Source organism: Camelus bactrianus, chromosome 8, assembly GCF_048773025.1.
Source record: "Camelus bactrianus isolate YW-2024 breed Bactrian camel chromosome 8, ASM4877302v1, whole genome shotgun sequence".
Classification (NCBI taxonomy): domain Eukaryota; kingdom Metazoa; phylum Chordata; class Mammalia; order Artiodactyla; family Camelidae; genus Camelus; species Camelus bactrianus.
The window spans coordinates 56,786,646-56,809,391 of record NC_133546.1 but is presented as its reverse complement, the minus strand read 5'-3'; the positions used below and the strand labels follow the sequence as shown (position 1 = coordinate 56,809,391).

The following is a 22,746-nucleotide window of genomic DNA, read 5'->3' as shown; positions in this document are numbered from 1 at the left end:
CAAAATCGTGTAGTATTTGCATATAACCTATGCACATCCTCCTATGCACTTTTAATCATCTCTACATCACCTATAAAGCCTAGTTCAATGCAAATGCCATAAAAATAGTTGTAAATAAATTGTGAATGCTACACAAATAGTGGTTTGATTGTTCTAAGTTCAAGTTTTGCTTATTGGAACTTCCTAAAATTTTTCTTTTTCCAAATTTTGTTTTGATCTGGGGTTGACTGAATCTGTGGATGAGAACCTTGTACAGAGGGTCAACTGTACTTGAATTCCAATAACTATAATATCTTTCTTGATTATAACTTAAGGCTTAGTTCTCCCAGAGACGTCATCACAATTTGTAATACAAGCACAGAGAATGTTAGAATCAGAATAGTGGTAGGTGCACTAGAATCTAATTTCCTTCCGAGAAGGGACTTTGCCTTATTCACTAAACATAGTCGGCAAACAGAACAGTAGTAGGGCCACAGTGCAAACAGAGTCATAAATCTTTTTCAATTCAGTATCTTGAATTTTAGAGCTGAGAACACTGAGATTCTAAGAAGTGATGTGAGCAGTCAAAAGTAAATGGTAACTTAGTACAAGAGTAGGTTAGAATTCAAATTTTCTTGTATTATGGTCAGTGGGTTTTCCAGGATGTCAAATTTCTACTTACTGGCAGCCACAAGACAGCACTTCTCTGATCCATGTAACAGAACTACAAAGAAACAGAATTACTACAAAGAAGAGAAGCAAAGAACATTCCCACTTTTAGGTACCTTTTTGCTACAGAGTTTAAAGAGGCAGACCACTGGGCATGGTGCAAAGCACTTTCAAGAAATGTTCAAATATTTTAGTGTCTAATATGTTTTAGGCACTCTTTTGAGTTCTAAGTACATTGACTAAGAAAGAGTGTATGATCAATTATTCATAGCGTACTATTTCATAACCTTTAAAATGTAGCACATATTTGTAAATTTTGTGAATTGAAAAGTTGGCTTTCTTACTGTAGACTTAGACAGTTCTGAAAGTCAATGGCTATTTTATTTTCCTCCAGGCATAAAAATTCATTAAGAACAATCACCTAGGCATAAACCTAAGAAATCAACAGGATTTATAGGAAGAAAATAATAATCCTTTACTCAGCTACATGGAGACATATGTAATTTAATGAAGGAATAGAATATGTTTTGAGATGGAAAAATGTCAATGCTGGACAAATCTTTATTTTATTCAAATAAATCCGTAAGTACAATAAAACGAAAAAAAAAAAAATCCAAGAGGATTTTTTAAAAACTCAACACAAAGAGATGAAAATTTAGCCTGACAAGCAAATACTTCAGAATCAATAAAATTAAGAAAGATAATTATAATTCAGTGACACAAATTACAAATCTAAACCTGTATTAAGTAAAACAATGTCATATTAACCAACAAAATAAACAGTGAAGAGTTAAATAAAATTAGAAAGTCCAGAAACATGCTCCGTCTCTACATGGCCTTGGTATAAAATTTTAGCATTTAAAAATACCATAAGCATGGTGAATTTACAATAAATAGTATCAAAGCAACTGAAAAGATTAGTGGAAGTAGAAAGTTGAAAAAACCTTCACACTGCATACAAGATATATTCTTAATAATTTAAAACTTTAGTATAAAATTTAAGCCATTTAATAAAAGAAAAGCAATTGAATAAGTATTTTTGTAACTTTGTTATGAATAAGGTTTTTCAAAGCGTAATAGTGGCGTGATACTACTGCCATAAGTCATTAAGCAAAAGATACTTATAATAAAAATTTAAAATTCTCTGTGTCAAAAAGTGACATATAAAATTAAAACACAACAAACTGGAGACATTTAGTGTATGTGTATATATTAATGTGTATAAATGTGTATGTATTAATCACAATTATTTAAGTCAATCAACAAACATTTTGGTGTCATATGTTCTAGGCACTCTTGAGTTCTTAGTATTTAGCAATATTATATATAGGTGTGTGTATATGTGTGTGTATGTGTGTGTGTGTGTGTGTGTATACACTTCAAAGGAGCTTATATACTAATGGGAGTGGTAAACAGATCTATAGTAAATAACATGAGTAAGTAAAATATGTACTACGCTAATAGTGAGAAGTGATAACAAGAAAATAAGGCAGGGTAGAGCAATGGGAAATAGTACAGATGGCTGCAATTTTAGATCTAGCATACAGATCACGTTAGGTAGTAAAATCTTACCATTTATTTCTTTTTAAGAAACAAAATGGAAATAAATGGAGGCAAAAGCATACACATAGTCATAGGAATCAGCCTAGTATCTACTCTGCATTTTAAAATGGTATTAAATAAGCTTTGGCTAGAGATTTTTAATTTTGTATTTTATCAGTACATAGGTGATTTCTAATTCTGTAAAAATGGGAGGTGAAGTTTTATTTCTGAACTATGAAAAAGCAAGGCAAAGGACCACTCTTTATTCTGTGACTGTCCACAGGAACTCCACCTCTCTTCTATGTTACCTCTTTCCACGAATGGTTCCTCCTGATTTTCTTTGATTGAATTGTCAGGCATTATCTGTGGAAACCTTTCTACCATTACCTGCCACTTAATATGCTTCTCACACGCTGCAAGACATAAATGTCTGAGAAATGAATAGGAGAGAGATGGCTCTGCATCTGTTGTTAGACAGTCTTCACTGCACTCAAACGAAAAGAACATTGGCAAAAATTCTGATTAAATCAACGGTCCACTGTGGGAAAAAAGTGTAAAGGACTAATAGGCATTCTAGGATGGAGGGACTGTTACGCATAAGCCCTAAATTTTGTATACTTGCTCAAACTATGTGTTTTGAAAGGCAATAGAGAGGTACCCTGAGGGTCTGTGATCTATTCTTGGTTCTAGACTAAAGACAGAAAAGCAGTTTCTGTTAGACTGCTTGTATTTACAAAGTAAACTAACAAATCTGCGTAGAAAAGGATCTGGGGCTGCCAGTGCTTGTTGTAATGCTTATCTTATCTGTTCTACTCCAACCTCCTAAGCCAAATCGGTGATGATTTATAGAATGCCACTCTACCACCTACTTTAATCTCTACTCCAGGGGATATAAAATGACCCCTTACACCTTATGTCCTTGATGTAAAGGAGGATACAGTCAGGTTAAGAAAGTTAAGATGCAAGTGCATAAAATAAGATACACGCCTTAAAGAATGCTGTGGATTTAGAAGAGGGTTCTTTAAAATCCTAAATTTTATTGATTATGTCACTCCTCTGCTGAAACTATTCTGTGGCTTCCCATCTATGTCAGTGAAAAAGCCCAAATCCTTTGAGTAGCTACGTAACGTAACTTCTTCCCTGCTGACTACTTTCTCCCTTGCTTTTTTAGTGATAGTCTTGCCGTGACCAGAACTCACCAGGCATGCTCCAGCCTCATGGCTTCACATATGGTGTTCCATCTGTCTGGAACATTCTTCCCTTAGACATGCGCATGGTTTGCTCCTTTTTCTCCTCCATGTTATTAATGTCACCCTCTTACTGTTATTTAAAATTGTTAATCAGCCTCTGCCTTACCACCCCATTCTACTCCCTATTCCTATGTATTACCTTCTAAACCGCCATATAGTTTATTAATTTATTTTGTTGGTTATCTCCTCCCCAACTCTCTAGTATTTATTTTAAAATAAATTCTAAACCCTTATTTTAAAATGTACTTAAAAAATAAACTGCAGTTCCACTGAGAGCTGTAATGTTTTTGTGTTACTTTTCACAACTATTTCTGTAGCTTCAATTTCTTTTACTACTTCTATTACTTCCTGATATAAAACACTTACGTATAGAATCAATGAACAACTGCAAGGGTTCATGGGAGAAAAGCATGAGCTGAACCTTAAATGATGGGAGATTTGATTAAACAGGGGAAAAGTACAAGGTGACCGTAGTGAAAAGAGAGATTATGCAAGTAAATGTCCAAAGACTACTAGGAGAGACTGAAGCAGTTCTGCTGTACAGAATTTATGGATTAAAATCTGCTAATAATCCCCTGAAGCTCTATGCTGGTTACAAATCACTTTTTGTAAGGAATCTTTCTTCCTATAATTTCTCTATAACCATCAAAAGCCACATTGGCAATTATAATCTAAAATGCCCCTGTAAGAGAGAAATACTTCTCTGGTAACAACAACAACGAAAAAGCACAACACATAATACTAAGCAATTAAGTGACCAATAACTACTGATTCTGAAAGTGGCTTTCCTTCTAATTTTTCATAAATTTTAATGCTAATTTAGACTTAGTAGGCACATTTTGGTTACTGTAAAAAGTATAGACTGTAAGCTGCCAAGGAAATGAAAACCACAGTCATTAATTCATTCTATCACTTATGGGAATAAATACTAGGAACTAAGTAAATCATTTCCCCCTCTGTTGTCAATACCTCCATTAGTGCCATCTTTGCACACTTACAGAAAGATTTTAAAAAATATATTGTTCCTATATATCCTGAATATTCACGCAGACATAATGGTATTTTATACAGTCACCATTACTCTCATGAACAGATACTCAAAAGGAAGAGTAGTGTGGTAATCACTAATTATGCTAGGTCACACTTATTTGAACTAACTCAGTCCAAACATGTCTCTAACTTTACAAAAATATGATTTGACTGAAGAATTGTGGAAGCAGCCTACAATTCTAGTCTTATAAATCCTTCCAGGAATCCCAGTTGGAAGACTCTACTTTGTTGACATGCCAGAGATTATATTGAGAATTTTATACTTTATCTTATTTAATGGGATAAGGAAACCATAAATGTTTGCTTCTGTGGGAATGACAGTATAAAGAATGCCCTCAGGGAGTCTGCCAAGTATTAGGTTCCTGCAAAGTACCAAAAAGTTTTAGGAATATACTTCTCAACAACCAAACGGATTTAATTAAAGTAAATAGTAATTTCTGTTGATATAGCCAGCCCCCCAAATGTGTGCATGGCACAGGACTAGGGGCTGAAAATGTATAAAACCAGAGGCATTAGAGCAAAACAAAGACCTAAAGCTAGATAGCATTTCATGTAACTTAATGTTATTCTGAACTGAATATAATCTTTCTTATGTGAAATTAATTCCAATGTTTAACAAAACTCAATGTAAACAAGTTGCTCCCCACCTCCGATTTCTAAGCTAAATTCCATGTTCAGCTCAAATCAATTCATACATTTACAAAATATGTAAATAATACAGACCCTCTATAAATCTAACTACAATTTCTAAAGCATGAGAACATTGGCCGTCACTTTATTTCCAGCTAGGATAAGATCTGAACTGAATTCTGCGACCTGCAGCGTGAAGGCCAGGTTTTGGTTCCTCGGGTGAAATCAATTCCCTATCGAAGGAGTGAAAAGTCTCTCTATAAAAATTCAATAAATAATTTAGTTCTTTTAGGAGCAATTATTATTTAACAGAAAATATCATAGTGAATAGACACTCAGAATTGTTCACATCTCAATTTAATCCTAACAGAATAGTATAGCATAAAAGAAGTATAATTATAAAGAATGTTATATTTGAACACAGGATTTCAATGTAACTGCTAGTAAAAATGAAATCAGACTATAAATCAGCAAGCTTATCTAAATTGCATCTCCTTATAAAGAAAATAGTTAGTGATACTATCATTGGATCAACCAAAATGTTATATTTCTCTGTATTTTCTGTGCTAGAAAACCACCCAGTGTGACAATGTTGGTACAGAAAAAAAAAATCACCATGATGACAAACATAAACACGAAATTCTAGTTAAGACAGTCTCTCCTCTATATAGCAGAAATAAAGCAAAGATAATAAATATTTAAATCTATTCAGCTAATGAACTGAGTTGTTTTGACTCTGATAACAGATTTTAAATAAACTTTTGCTATAATTTTTGGCTTTCTCTGGACTAAATGACACCCACAATACTTTAGCAAATAGGTATTACAGAAAGGAGAATATTTAATCCTCATCCTTTTTTTCTTCTTAAAATAGAAAGTTTGTAAGGAGCTGAATCTATTCAATGAAAACTAAAAAAATATTTCCAATTTTACACTTCAAAGTATACAATTTTTGAGTCAAGTTTATTTCTACTCCCCTTAGGCTGATGAGTACAAACAGAATTTCATGGCATTCAGACCAAGCAGTTAGCAGACAGTGGAAAAATAAGAACAGTTATGGTAAAATATATGTGCACTTATACTACATGTTAACACAGACCATTCTTTATAACTATATTCCCTGTCCCCTGACCACTGTGTGATCACATCGTGTCCTTGTTCTTTCTGGGGAAGGCGGTCATCCAGGCTCTGAATCTGGATGAAGCCAGGAAGATTTACCTTCTATGGTTATTCGAAAAAAGTGAAAGTAGTAAACAATTTCTACTTAGTTCTCAAATATCAGCATTTCTTGATGATGAATATGGATGCGGGCAGTTTTGTTCGGATGTCAGCACTCTCAGAAAAAAGAGAGAACACGATCTTGAATTCTCCCCTTTGCAGTGTTCTCAGTGAAGGGTGTAGAGTGGGAGAGATGTGTCTGAGCAGAATATGTCAACAGTATCAGACGAACAGTATCAGAGTCACAGAAACCTGATGCTGTCCAAACAGAAAGCATATTCTTTGCATCTCATGAAACGCTGACCTTTGTTTAATCTTTTGAGGTTTAATCACTAATGAGTGATATGCTGCATGATGACTCCAACTCTGTCTCAGGCTTTAACCATTACCTTTCTCTCTTGCTCAGGATACTAGAAGCTTTTCTCTGGAGCTCACTGAGCTGAGTCCTTCAACACCTGCTCTGGCTAACACATAACAGATCTTAATACGTAAGAGGAAAATATTCTATTTTTTGCTGTTATAATTAATGCAATCAATGTGCTATTATTTCTGATAACAGTTAAAAGTTCATAGTTGAATACTTACATGTGGATTTTTAAAACCCAATTAATATGACAATTTTTATAAATTAAAATATCTTTTAATTTTAAAGCTCTCTTGTGCATGAGCTGTACAAATGGAATAACCTTAATTTATGAAATTCTTCTTGAAATGATGGTTACTTAGAAAAATGTTCTGTATTACATACTTTATCATATGAAATGCTGATAATAAGAAATCATTGTAGTCATTCAAGGTGTAAGATTTTTCTAGACAAAACTTTTTTCCAGCATTCAACACATTAATACTTTTAACTGAAAAGCTAATGTTGATTTAAAAAAATAATGACTTATAAAGAAATTATCACTTTAATTGAAACAACGTCAAAAATCCCTGGTGCCCAATCAAAGATGTCTTTATATGACATTCAAATGAAATCCATTTTTCAAATTTCACAAATTATGGTCTTCTATAATTTGTTTAATTAAACATAAGTATATGGGAAAATGAATATATACCTACCCAAATATCATAATACTATTAAAATACTTTATAATAAGACATTTTATTCTAGAGTTTGATATAAGTAAAGAATAAAAGAAATGTGCTGTAGAGACTAGCAATCATAAGCACCAACATAACTTCTGATATTAATGGACATGAGTAGTTGCACAATTAAATAAACAACGTAGATAAATGTTCTATTAACTTCCCTAACATCAGAAAATAACACCCTTTAGATTTTACTTTTTAAAAGGCAAACAAAGAAAGTGAGGTCAGGGGTACAGAAAACAAATTTTTAAGAGGTAGATTTTAACCATTTTAGTCACTTTTTTATTTGGCTTACAGTCCTTAACTCCTTGACAGCTTTATTGCTTTATCAGGCATCTAACAAGTACATTTTAAAAGACTAAAAAGGGGTATGTTTTTGAATAGTCCTCGATAAAGATGAATTATTATAGTTAATTTGCATTTTCACGGTGCCAAGTTTTGGAATAAATTACTTGGCCTGTGACATAAGTCAAGTTCATATAAATTTTGGTTATGGCCTCAGTGGAGGAAGTTTTACCCTGTAACCCCCAAGTAACTTTTCAGTTTCATTGTAGAAGACACTGAAAACTGAATGAAAATTGGCAATGCAAAGTGCCCCAGTAGAGGACATCATTTTTTTTTACATAATGTTTCACTTCATAGTCTCATAAAAGGTCAAAACAAAACTCAAAGCAAGTTCTCTTGTCTACTGTTAGATACAGTGTACAATCAAATAACCCCTTTGTAAAGTAGTTTAACAATAAGCACTAAGTCTTTGGCTGAGTAACCTTATTTCTGTAGATATATCCTAAATAGATGCTGAAAGGTATATTTTAGAGAAATTGGAAAGGATTATCGAAAGTGGTGAAGATTTGAAAACAGTTAAATATCCTACATGTGTTAATATTATAAAACCATTACTTGAAAGTAATGTTTTCAAGAAATATTTCCTTTCAGGAGAAAATGCCACTATGTAGCATTGAGGAAAAAGTAGCATACAGAATCAAATATACACTATTAATGAAAATTTGGGAAAATTTTAACAGTTGGTGATCATTTTCTTTCCTCTTTGTACATTGTACATATCTGGATTTCCTATTTTCTATAATAAACACATGTTGCTTTTACAGCCAGAAACAATAAATGTTATTATAAAAGAACCTCATATAGTAAAACATTCTCATTTGGTATAATCAGATTATATAAACAAAATTTAATATACATCCCTAAGTAGAAAAAATATATTCCTTTTTAAAACAATTACCAAATACGAATTTTTTAAGATTGCTAAATGAAACTCAGTATATTTTTCATATGATTTCTGGTTTTAAAGAGTCAAAATTTTATAAAACTAGGTATTAATCATCAGAATTAAGTATTCATTAAAGAGATGGTTCAAGCCGTGTAAAGACTCAGGCAAAGGCTTCCTTACCTTGTAATGAGGTGATGATGGTCAAAGAAGAGGACCAGACTAAGAAAGGTGGTTTCAGTCTGGGAGAGAGGGAAATTTGAGGCAACAGTGCCACACCTACCACTAACTGGCAGCCAGACATAAACAGCCCCAAAATATATTAGAGAAAATGAAGAGTTTAGGGACAGCCTTTTTCTGCATCTTTTCTATTTTTCCTGTGTTCTATTTTTTTTATTTCTAGTCCTTTTATCTTTCTTCTCTTTTCAATTCTTTGGCTTCTGTATTGTAGTCTGTACTTTCTTCTCCATTATTTTTCTATCCTGTCAACCACCTTATCCCTCTCCTCATCCATTTATTTCACTTTCTGGTTTCTGTAAGATGTTAGTTCCATTTAACGACAGCTATCTCAACACGCAGGGTAGAGGCTATTTAGAATGTTATGAAAAATAGTCATTTTCTTGAGACAATCTTATTGGGTTTCACATTTTCCCCCTTGAGGCTAAACAAGCACATCCCATAGGAAATAGTTCTTTTCACTGAGGAGAATACCTAAAGCAAGTTTTTAAATACAATATACAAAAATAAATTACATCACCCTAACCTACCCCCAATCATTAATTACAACATTCATCTCCTGAGCATGTACAGAGATCTTAGTTCAGTCAACAGAGTAGCAAGTCTGCCTTATCTATATGAACTATAACCATGACCAAGCATTAGAATCACAACCTGAGAGCCATGTTAACGGACATTATTCAGGAGAATACATATGCCAGTCTTTTAAAGTCAACACCTTAAGCATCTGCCGATCTTCTCTTGTTCAACTTTTTAGTAATGCCACGATTTCCCTTACCAATTTCATAGTTTGTGAAGCTACTTAATGCTTCTGACAATGTGTTGTTTTACTTATAGTATATAAAGTGCTGATAATTCAGTCTCAGTTTTTGATTCTCTCATTTAAGAAATAGTTTATGTTTTCTGATAAGAAACCTGCTGGAGGATTAGGCCTCCCGGAATGGGTCCCCTAAAATATACCTGTAATGGTGTATGAATAAGTCAGTTTCATTGGTCCTGTTGTAGAAATTACAGTTCCTTTGAGTCAAAGAAGAAATGGCTAAGCTCCTGCCTTTTTTGTAAGTGGTGAGAGGTACAATGAGAAGACACAATTTAAAAGGAAGCTTACGATTTATTTATGCTATAGTAGGAAGGTTCTGCACTGCCACAGTTATGATAATAATAGAGTGAAACCAACAGATAATTAGATGAGCCTACTTTACTCAGGCCACAAGTGGTAAGGCAGGCAGAAGTTGATTTCTAAAAATCTTTTCTATTTAATAATGGATATGTAGCAGATTACCTACACTTAAGACCGAGAGTGTAACATCCCCTTTCTAGCTTCCTAAATAATGTGAAAACTAAATCCTTATAAGTATTTCCTTTTCCGAACTGAACATGTCAAGTAGCTTATAATATTAGGATTTACTCTTACAGAATCAACCTGAAAATATTTAAGGTTTTCCCCTGTGAAGGTAAAGATATTTTTAGAGACCCCTGAAAGCTATAGTTTGCATTTGATTATGTATCACATTTAGAGAATTTCTAGATAGTGTGTAATACAACTCCATTGCAAACATCTACACTTTTTAAGCAATATCTACTCTTTTAAATTATTACCTATTAGGTCCCAAGCTGCTTTTCTGATATGCAATTAATAATTTACACATAAACTACCAATTGAGTAATTACCTTCTATGATGGTTGGTAAGAATTACTAAACCATAGGCATCATTTTTTACTATGTCTGATTATATTTTAGAAGAATGATATATTTTCAGGAACTTTTTATGGATGGTTTCTACCTTATATACATAAATGATGCCCATTTCCAGATTCTCTGGCTATATTTCCTATACGTATGGCTTCTAAGTGTGTAAGTGATGTAGCTATAAAAACAAACACTGAACACATTTAGAAGTCAGATGGACAATAATAATTAGCCTTGACAAGAGAAAACTCAAGCACAGCCTTAAGATGGAATGTAGTAATTTCATATTGCACATTAAGTAAAACTACCGGCTGGGTTTACTAGGGTCATTCCTCCCTCATTGCCACGCATATAACGTGCTGGACACTGAATTTCCTCTCTTCTCTCCTCTTTCTCTCTGCCGGGATGGAAGCAAGCTTAAGGGTAGATGCCCTTGAGGGCTTTATTCTCTACTGTGTAAGCTGATGTTCGCCTGGGTGGATATAAAGCAATCTTACAAAAAACCCATAATCTTCTGGTTTTGGTAATTATTATAGAGATTTTAAAGAAGATTTGCTGTCTTAATTATGTTTGAAATAGCTAACCTGAAAATGAACCGGCATTTTTCCATGCATGATACTTGGAGGCATGTCCTAGGAATGCATGGTATGAACAGCAATAGAAACTAGCCTAGAAACAGAGGTGTTCAAAAAGGAAAGATACTAATTTGGAGGGTACGATTATCTAACATCCGGTTTGGCGCTGATCTTGATTGTTTTTATACATGAATTAAGAACCACAGCTGATTCTCAGACACATTTTTCAGTATATTCCATTTTAACATTAGCAAAGTGATTAATCCAATTATGAACTTTCTTTGAATAAGGTCCTGCTATATGAAGATTTAATTTTAAGCAGCATTGATACTCTGTGTCACAGTGTTATACAGAATTACAAGTATAAATATTAACTGCTTGGGCAGAACCAACTTTGCAAGAATAATACATAGCTAAGTTATGTCCTTCCTTCACATCAACTCTACCCACCTCCCAATCCCTTCAGCTGTTATAAAAGCAGAAATCCTTGACCCCGTCTAGCACCTCAATACGTGAAACCAGCTCCTGCTGCCATCACAGCTGGCTTCAGAACTCCTTGGAGAGTCATTAGCTACAGAAAGAGATGAAATAGTTTATCTAATGAGGTTACAAGATGAGCTGGAAGTCTTTCTCCTCCTTCAAGACGGCCATCCAATAATCATAGCTTTCCTTCTCGCCTCTGTACTTTCTTCATAACCATTTTCTGCATCTAGAGTGCTCTATCATTTCCTTTTGATCAAAATATTACACTGCATGAAGCTTGAAGAGCTAATTCAATCACGGCACTCTCCTTCTCGAAACAAAAATGTATTTATAAGACATACTGTACTCCTATGTGTTAATATTTCTCTCTTGCTAATCCATGGGTTTCTTAAATGAAATAATACACACATATATATGTGAAAACATTAACACAGTGCTTAGTATATAATATGGCTCTGAAAAGTGTTAGTTTCTTTCTCTTGCTTTTATTTTGCCTACAAATTCTAGCACAGTTTTCGGTGCATGGCAGAATGAATTGGCCTGCGTGTCTCTGTGGCTTGCCACTACGCTGCCATCTGCTTGGTGAGAAAGTGAAGGATACATGCAGAAAGAAATTGCTTGGAATCAGGCATTTTTTTTTAAGCTGAGTTCAGTGATTCATGGTATCTTAGTGCAGGTTTTTGGGCTAGTGATATTCCTTATGTAGTTTTCACTAGAAATGAGATAAAGACAGATAATGCTGTGAATCAGTGCATATTAAATAAAGATAAATGTGTTTAATTTAAAATATGTCCTTAATCATGCAGTTTTATGGTCTGTTCATACAGTTTTTAAACACAATTGCTTTTAAGAAATAGTGGAGATAAAACTATAGTCATTTTTTTGTTTTGTTTTGTTTTGTTTTTGCTTTGTTGTCTATGTCATTTCCTTTCCAGTGATGATATCATGCTGAGGTTAGTTGTTAAAGCTGCATGAAGTTTTCCTTGTTCGTCACCTTTCATTCTTTTTAAATTTTATTTTAAAGTTTCCTGAAATTCTAGAATCAGGACACTATTATTGTGGCTGGCAGAAAAAAACGGCAGTCTTATCTGATCAATAAAACTAACTTCTCAATCTTTGCTGTCATTTAAATTTAGATTTCAATCCTTAACACATAAATAACTCACTTAACACACAAGTAATATGTATTTAATAGTTCATCTTCTAACTGATGTCACAATTCAATTTAATGAATATTATGGACTTACTATGTTCACACAACTCTTGTAAATGTTAGGGAAATAAAATTAAAGAAAAGAAAGATCTCTATTCCAATGAAGTTTACATTCTCCAGAAGGAAGACAGACAATAAGCCTAACAACTAAGAAAATTTCAGAGTGTGGAAGGTGAAAAGTGCTCTGACGTGACGAAACAGAAGAGCAGGGTCAGGGTGTCAGAATGTTGAGAAATTAAAAGTTGTCATATTAAGTAGGTTATCACAATAGACCTCATTGAAAACTGCAGGGTCAGAGCAAGTATTTGAAGGAGATGAATTAGTTAGCCAAACTGATATCCAGCTGAAGACAATTCTAAGGTAGTGAGACTTGTCAAAAACAAAGGCCCAAAGGTGGGAGCATTCCTGGTGTTTTCAGGACCAGTGAAGAGCCTGACGTGGCTGGAATAAGCGAGTGAGGGGCGCACCGGTAGGAGATGAGGCCAGAGAGGTTAAGGAGGTAGAGTAAGAAGCAGAACATATAAGGCCTGGTGGACTTTTCCCCTGAGTGAGGTGGGTCATTATAACAGCTTTCCAGGTAGAGGAATAAAATCACATATGTTTTTAAAAAGTCTAGCTGCTGTATTGAAAACTGACTGTGAGGGCCAAATACAGACAGAACAAGAGACCTACTCAGAAGATTTGCAGTCATCCAGGTAAGAAATGTTGGTGGTCTGGTCTGAACAGCCAAACAGCCACAGAAGTAAAGAAAGTGGTCAGATTCTACATCTATATTTTGTAAATACACAAATATGTTGACGGTAGAGTTAACAGGATTTCCTCAGAGACTGTATAAATTAACAATCAAGTATTCTAATAATCTTTATTTAGTAACCAAAAACTGATAATTACAAATTCACATAGAAAATAATAGTTAAAAGGCAACAAAATAGCTCACTTTATATATTTTTACAATGTATGTGGGAGGCTGAGAAATAAATTTTCTATGCTGAGGATCTCTCTTAGTAATACATACTTACCAGATATTTAGATGGTGGACTGTGTGTTACACTGGATGTTGCAATAAGAAAGCATGTTAGATAATTAAAGATGTGATCCAGTGGTAAAATCTGTAGCATGTATTGTGTGCTAGTATTAATGGGTTACTCATTTAAGAAAGAGAAACCACTGATCCATTTCATTGATTAATTAACCTCCTTGTGAAACCGTAGAAATTTTATCTGATATTATATTTCCATGCCTGGTTTTATTTTACTCGGAAGTGCTTTAATAAGTGTCATATTTTAATAGTAAGAAGCTTCAGCACGTTGGAATATTCTGCAGTTTTAACAAAAGCTTAGTGGAGCATTTTGATACATAAGTAAAATTCGAATGAAGATTCAGTATATTAGTTCTTTCATTCCAAAAGAGAATTCTTTAAAATTAACATTATGGTGCAGTGATAGGCAAAGTGATTAGAGACTGAATATGCTTGGCTATTTTAAAAGAATACTATCATTAGCACAAAATGATTTGTAGTGCAATTTTCCTTCACTTGGGAGAAAAACAATTCCCTTCCATATTTAGTAAATATATTTAAGAATGTAGCTAGGAAAACCAGGTTCTGTGGAAACACAATGCTTACTTTTCTCTTCCATGGTTTTAAAAAGATGCTATTAGACACAAGTCAGATGCGCAATTACAACTGAGGGAAATAGATATATTTTATAATAAAAAATATGTTGCATTTTTTATCATAAATGAAATTTCATAAGCATCAGTCAGAAAACATAATTTGGAAAATTATATTTAAAGCTTACACAGCTTTACAAGTATTTAATGCTTTAGAGACAAGATGGCCCAACACAATTAGCCAAGTCCTGAGGCAGCATTAAAATGCTGAAATACAGGAATGTAGGAGCTTACCAAGTCAGAAGTTTTCCAGAAAAATTTTGATTAGTAAAAATATAATTTCACACAGAAAACGTCTCATGTTTACAAAAGAATTTGCATGTTTTTGTGTATTTTGTTCTCATCTAATTGATAAATAAAATAGCAGTAACGTTTCTTACTTATCATAAGTGCTCGTGAGGAAGACTTATAAAAACACAACCCATGCCTTGAAGAAGATACATGAATTTGTATTTTTATGTCTCTCTTTTAAATCAGTACCTCAAACTGCTCTACAAACATCTGGCATATGTATTACAATTATAAAGACTCATCTGCATAAACATAAACATGCACGTCACTGGGCTCCAACCCAGTTACCTTTGGAACCAAGACTTCCTGAGTTTAGGTATCAGCGTCTGCATTTGTAACAAGTAACCAACATGAAGTTTGGGAACATAAAATTTTGAGAATCAAATAATGGGCAACATGAGTACAACATATTTGTTGATGGTATCTGTCTATTATCTATCTATCTAATCTATTTATCTTTATCAATTTATATCTCACAGTGGCTGAGGGTATGGTCTATAAATATTCATGGAAAAAGGGAGGCTTGAGAAGATCTTTAAGGATGGATAGAATTTGAATGTGTACAGGTAGAAGAAACGTGTTTCTGATGGGGGAGCTAGATTATTAGGGAATAGTTAGAATACAGTTACTAGATGAATTAGGCAGTAAAAGTGACCAGGGCTAGACTGTGGATAGCAGGATCTCATACTTGCTGTGGCGTACCACCTAGACCCCCAGCTCCTCTTTAGTACCAAGTGTGTTGGATACTGACAGCTGATGGCCGAGTGGCCGTCTGAAAACTTTTCTAGACTAATTAAAACCATGTGGCCCAAGCTCATACCTGCAAGTGGGAGCATATCCAATGACTACTTAATGGCAGAAGAGGGGACAGATGGCCTAGAGACCTGGCTCCTTGCCTCAATCAGGACAACTCTACAGAGCCCACCCAGCTCCAAAGTGCTCCATGGGACTGGCTAAGACCACTGTTGTGGTTACATCTCAGCTCAGTGAGTTTCTCTGCTCAATCCAGCTGCTGATTTTGCATCCTCTAGGTGCTGATCTCAAGAGCAGTCCCCAGTAAACTTCTTGCATACACATCTCTGTCTCAGACTCTGTTATCCCTGGAATTCAACTCACATCTCCTGGATATAGCTGAGCTCACAAAGTAATGCACTTCTTTCCTTCCTATACATCTGTTCTGTTGACACAGTGAGGGTACCATTTGCTTTAAAATTGAATTTTTAGTCAAAAATTATAAAACCCAAAGATTTCACAGAAAAAGATAGATTTCTGCCTTGCCTTCTGTAATTACCATATATGCTCCCCGCTCCCATCCCTGGTATGTCTGTATCTTCAGGGAGAAGTGGGAGGCACTCCTCCTTTGAGAGGAGTCATTCCCTCTCAAGGTCCCCATGGTCCACACAAATCCACGCTGGCCTCAACATTAATAAGTTAATTGTTTACGGATTTCTTTAAAGGAATTGGTCACTCAGGTAAATATCTAAACCATGCCCTTTAAGACTTTAAGACTTTTGACTTTTAAAAGGACTAGAAAATTAGGAAAGGGCATAAGGCATCATGAAAAAGATCATGATCTGGAGTTCGATTTCTGCCTCTGTACAACTTCAGGTTATGCAAACTTCCTACGCCTTTATTTCTTCAACTGTAAAATGGCAAAATTAACATGACATTACAGGGTACTGTGAGGATTCACTGAAATAATGAATGCAAAGAACCTAACAGAGAACTCAGTATGAAGTAAATTAAGCAATCAGGTTTTCACACCACACAGATGCACACACTCGCACGTTTTATTTATATATAATGCATACATACATATATACACACAAATACATATATAATTTATACTATATGTAATTTATGTATTACCTATATAATTTACACTACAGTAAAGTGATTTAAACAAGTAAGTTTAGGATGGATATCTGAAGGGAGGAAATATATTATTCATTAGCATTCTTTTTAAAATTTATAAATATTGCAATAAAGAATTACATGGAAGTCAAAAGCAAGTATCTTTTATAGTCCAATTTTTTTGGTCCTGTTTTATAAAATATGAAGCTCCCTGGAGAGACCAAAAGATTTTTTATTTCACAGAGGTGTGCTTTTCTGATAAATATACTAGAGTTTTGCAGATACACACTCTTCTTTAAACAATTTCTAAATCTGAACTGACTAAATCATGCTCTCTAAGGAACACGCTTTTCCCAGCCCATGTTTTGGTAAGGGGATATTTTAAAGCAGTGCAGCTAGCTCTTGTTACACCAGTGGCAGAGTCAGGGAGACATATTAATGACTATCTTATTCTTCTTTTATACTTTTAAAATATAGGTCCCAAAATCTTCAGTTTATTCAATCAAATTAGGATTAAAAAATTCCCTTTGGAGACAGTGATTCATCTAAATCTCTAAAATAAACCTTCCAAAAGTCACCTGCAGACACGTATACTCACTATGGTCAGCAGTTCCAAGTATTCAGGGGACACGCCATCCTCTACTCAGTGCATGTGTGTGTGTGTGTGTGTGTGTAACAGTTCTATGAATAAATATATTAATTGATGCTGTGTAGGTGTCATATAGAACAGCAGTCAATCAAATTGGTCATTTTCACTGAACTTAATTTAAAAGTTTGAAATTGGTGGGGGAGGGTATAGCTCAAATGGTAGAGTGCATGCTTAGCACGCATGAGGTCCTAGGTTCAATCCCCAGTACCTCCATTAAAAAAAAGAATAAGTAAATAAATGAATAAACAAATAAACCTAATTGCCTCCCCCCAAAAATTTTTAAAAAATAAAAGTTTGAATTTAGATTTTACTAATACAGTATCAAAAGGGAAACAAAAAACATGATGTAAAAATTTCTAACTACAGTTGTGACTTGTTGATTGCTCTCAATTCAAACACGCATTCTCAAATGCACTATACAGAAATGTTTGAGTACATGTGTTTAAGCATTTTGACAAAATAGTTCATTTCTAAAAATTCACCTCTTTAGGAAAGAAATGAGTAAGTAGACTATATTAAGCAAACAAATGTACCTGCTATAAAACTTAGGAGTAAACATTCCTTACTAAGCTGGCCTTTCATCCACCTCAGTGTGGGCTTACATACTGGCAGCATCCAGTAGGGTAAAATATTTTCAAATATATTTGGGGCTCCTGTCATTCTTCCCCAAATGCTTTCTATCTTTCTCTCACTGTTCTACTCATTATCCTCTGCCACTTCTTACAGTTTAGCTCATGAACCCAAAATAATGACTTAAAGTATAGAGAATATAAAGTTCTGGGGAATGTGTATGATTTTGTATGCTTACAGAAAGATACTCTTCATTAGGTACCAAATTTCAACACACAAAGTAGCATGTGTTTCCTGGCCTACTGTAATCATGATTTTGGAAAGGCAGCTGTTTGACAATTTTATTTACATTTTCTCAGATTTTATTTTTGAAATGGAAAATTCCATCTGGATTAAAATATATTCCTCCAAGGTTAGAAAATCAAAACTAAGGGAATGGTACCCCTAACGGATCCCACTGGCTCTCATACAGTGCTGCTCTTTAGCATCTTTCAGTTTGATATCATTTTTGGATGTAGCTAAATGCCAGATACCCTGACAAACATATACTCTACCAGCTGGATCTCCATCTGCTCCACTAAACATTTTCACACCAAATCTGTATAAAAAGCTATGTTTTCAGAGAGAGTTATCTACAACTGAAATATTAAAATCTTAACTCCAGGAGTCCTTCCACTTATATATTTCACATGCATTTAATTACAAATCCAAAACTACTTCCAACTATTTCTTGGTGGTCTGCTCTTTACTTACTGATCTTGCTCATTGATGTTGCTGAAAGTTATCTTAAATTGTCCATGAAGGGGCAGACAGACTTTCTGAGCACAGTAAATATTTTTGAGATTTTTCACCAAAGTATTGCTACTATCTTTGGATCTATTTGCTTAGAAAAATACTACAAAATTGATGTCAATAGACAGAATGATTTTTTTTCAAATCTGCATTAAGTTTGTCCAGGGATAACTTTCTTTGCCTACATATGAATTTATTAACTAACAAGAAATATTCTTATGATTAAATCCTTATAATATTTATCAGCTTCTTTTAAATTGAGCCTCAGTTATGTAGAGTGGCCAATGAAATTTCAAGTAATTTTTTTAAAGTGTCTACTTGAAAATTATCTAAGATGGTGCTAAAGAATAAACCTCCGTGACTATTAGATTTTCTAGTTTGGGAAAGAATCATCTATAACCATCATTAGATTTGGGAAAAGCCAAGAGCAAATGAATGGTGCGAAGTGTAGAAATATTGCAGGATTGTCATTGAGACAAAAATGAGATCATGGAATTCATACACATATTAATGAATTACAGGAAAAGTTTGGAAACAGGAAACTGCATATTCTCAGATCTGTGTACATTACTTCTAGATAACATTGATGGTCACGCTGTAAAAATACATATGCAAGTATGCTGGGGCCAATAGGAGGGGTCTATTTTCTCACTTTGAGAAACATGATCAAGAAAAGAAAAAAATAGATACATGTTAACTATATTTACTGTGATAATCATTTCACAATATATATAAGTCAAATCATTATGCAGTATACCTTCAATTTATATGATGCAGTTCATGAATTATATTTCAATAAAACTTGGGAAATAAAGCAAAAAAAGTGAAAAAGAGAAAAAGAATCAATGTTGACTTCAAGATTTATACAGAGAAACATAAATCTGCATTTCTTAGCACACAGGCAAGCAAACATAAAGCATTCAGAACTTTGCCTTTCTCACAAATCAAGCCTTTGGCCAGGAAGCAGAGGAAAACATGTGCTCCTAGCAAGAGTAGAAGTCAGAGAGGTTCATTTTGTAAGAGGGAGAAGGGGACGTGCAAGCCCTTTAGCCACAGATTTTCCACTCATTATCCTATTCTCTACTTATTGAGAACAATTCTGAAAGAAGCATTATTTATCATAAATACAACTTTTCTAGGACTGGGGTTATGTAAGATTAAAAATTGGGTATGTCTGAAGTCTGTAAGGGTTATGCTCCAACTTTGTTCTTTTTCTTCTGGATTGCTTTGGCAATTCTGGGTCTTCTGTGGTTCCATACGAATTCTAGGATTATTTGTTTGTGTTCTGTGAAAAATGCCATGGGTATTTTGATAGAGATCACATTAAATCTGTAGATTGCTTTGGGTAGTATGGACATTTTAACAACATTAATCCTTCCAACCCAGAGCATGGGATAGCTTTCCAATTCTCTGAATCATCTTCAATTTTCTTTACCAATATTTTATAGTTTTTGGCATATAGGTCTTTCACCCTCTCGTTATTTTTTTTCTTTTTTTTAAATTTTTAAGCCACTTTACTGAGAAATAATTTGCATGATATACAGTTCACTTATTTAAAGTATACAATGCAGTGGGTTTTAGTATATTCACGGAATTGTGCACCCTCTTGGTATTTTGATGCAATTTTAAACCGGATGGTCTTTCACTTTCTTTTTCTGATATTTCATCGTTAGCGTAAAGACATGCAACAGATTTCTGTATATTAATCTTGTATCCTGCTACCTTGCTGAATTCATTTATTAGTTCTAATAGTTTTTGTGTGGAGTCTTCAGGGTTCTTTATATACAGTATCATGTCATCTGCAAATAGTGACCGTTTTATTTCTTCCCTTCCAATTTGAATATCTTTTATTTCTTTTTCTTGTCTGATTGCTGTGGCTAGGACTTCCAATACTATGTTGAATAGAAGTGGTGAGAGTGGGCGTTCTTGTCTTGTTCCCAAGTTTAGTGAGGCTTTCAGCTTTTCACAATTGAGTATTATGTTGGCTGTTACTATGGCTTTTACTATGTTGAGGTATGTTTCCTTTAGATAAGCAACAAGGATTTACTGCATAGCACAGAGAAATATATTCAATATCTTGTAATAACCTACAATGGAAGATAATCTGAGAAAATATATACATATATATTTTTTAAAAAAAGAGTATGGATGAGAGGAGAGTGAGATATAAAGGGAAGGAATACACACAGAGAGAGATTTTCTTCAAATAAGTATCTTATGAAGAAAACACCTTTTAGCCTCCATCTCTGCACTTCCCCAAGCAACAAAAAAAAATCCAAATCACAATGCATATGAACACTTATGATATATACTAGAATTTATTAGAAAAACTAGAATTGCCAAGAGTAATATATGAACATCGGGAAATATTTGTATAAAATACAGTTCCATTCTAATCCTAAATTCAAAGTAGGAGACCAATGGGATTTAGAAAGAATTAGTCCTACTTGGTTTTTATTTCATAGAAATTTCAACATTATCTCATGTCTATATTCTTTTAATTATCAGAACTCTTAGTAAAAAGAACTCTTCACTTTTTTCTTCTACAAGAGATAGCATGCCCCTCTATCAAAACAAATGCCAGGCCCATTTAGCTGCATGACAACATAGGCCAAACCAGTGATGTGTAACTGACACACAAGAAGCATCTGCTAGAATCAGTTGTCTGAAATTTTCCATAATTGGAAGCTTTGGTTAAATTGGTAAAAGTAAGGACACAACAACGTCATACTATAGTCTACTGCTTCCTATCCTCCACACCTGCTCCTGATTCTGCCAAATACAAGGACTGGGGCACCCAGGGGGAAGAAAAAAATAAAATCAGTAAAGGGAATCTTTAAAATATTCCAACAAAATGAACTACCACTTTTTAATATTGAAAACAGGTGTACTTTGAACTAATTTTGCTTGCAGTAGAAAAACTGTTTTGAACATACTGGTGTACTTTTAATATTTTATATTTACTCAGACACACTCTGCAGATTCTGAATATATTTAATTGGGTGGACAAAAAAGGACTCTGAATCATAGAAATATCAATGAAGAAAACTTGCTTAATTCAAGCATTTGCCAAGAAAAATGGTTATCATCAAACACATGAGATTAAATAATTATCTGTTTTCTTTGCTGGCTCAAGAGAGATGTAGTGCTGACGCCTATGATTACAAAAAATGACATAACACCCTGTCTTTGCCATCAGTGAGATCCATCAAAGATTCAAGAACAATAATTCTAGATTTATAAACTGCCTGATGCCTTCACCAAACATTAGCCATATAGCAGATAATTCTATTAATAGGCTACAGCTCATTAGTAAAAGTCTTACAAGAACACTCAAGAATAATGTTATAGTGATAGTGGAAGCAAAAATGAAAGAGATTGATACTTATCTTCTCCAATAACCTAGGTTCTGTGAGACACTATGGCCATTTCACCCCAGAATTCCCAGCCCTCAGCAAATTACCTGATGTACAATAAGTGCTCAATAAATATTTGTTTAACAAATGAGTAAAAATGCATCCCAAATCTCCATACAACACTGCCAAAACATTCAGTGTCACTTAAACATGTGTAAGAAGTAGTTTTAAGTGAATTCAATATGAGTGTTAAATGTTTAATGAATAGTACCACTAGAAGCTCTATTATTTAAAGACTAGTACAACTTCTTACTTAGAAGAAAGGCTGAAGAGCACGTAATCTAGATCCACCATAGGTAATGATTTTCAGACATTATAAGCAGAAGCAAGTAAAAAAAAAAAAGCAACTTTTAAAATTATGAAATCATTTGTTCCTTGAATTTTGAAGGTGAGATTATACTTTCTCTTCCCTTTTCACTTCTAGTGAATGAGTTTCCTGCTGATACGGAATTCCCACAGACCTGGAATCTCATCCACGCACATCACAGTTGGACTAAAATTCTTCAGACCGCCTACTCCATGATCCCAGGAATCTTGTCTTTCTCGCACACAACTTGATCTCCAGTGGCTAGCAGAGAGTTTGACACATCGTGGGTACTTAACATTTACTGAATAAATGAATGAATGGGCAGAAACAACAAAGAAAC

At 34.0% G+C, this 22,746-nt stretch overlaps 1 protein-coding gene across 6 annotated transcripts in view; it reads right to left on the bottom strand.

Annotated features, from left to right (window-relative positions):
* Positions 1-22,746, bottom strand: part of EPHA7 (EPH receptor A7) — a 164,243-nt gene that overhangs the window by 56,668 nt on the left and 84,829 nt on the right. The window contains exon 6 of one of the 6 annotated variants that reach the window (XM_074368610.1): positions 13,174-22,707. The exons of the other annotated variants lie outside the window; for them this stretch is intronic. Coding sequence (XP_074224711.1) covers positions 22,520-22,707 — 188 coding nt within the window. The 3' untranslated portion in view covers positions 13,174-22,519. Of the gene's footprint in view, positions 1-13,173; positions 22,708-22,746 lie in introns of those variants that run through there. 6 annotated transcript variants of the gene reach the window in all.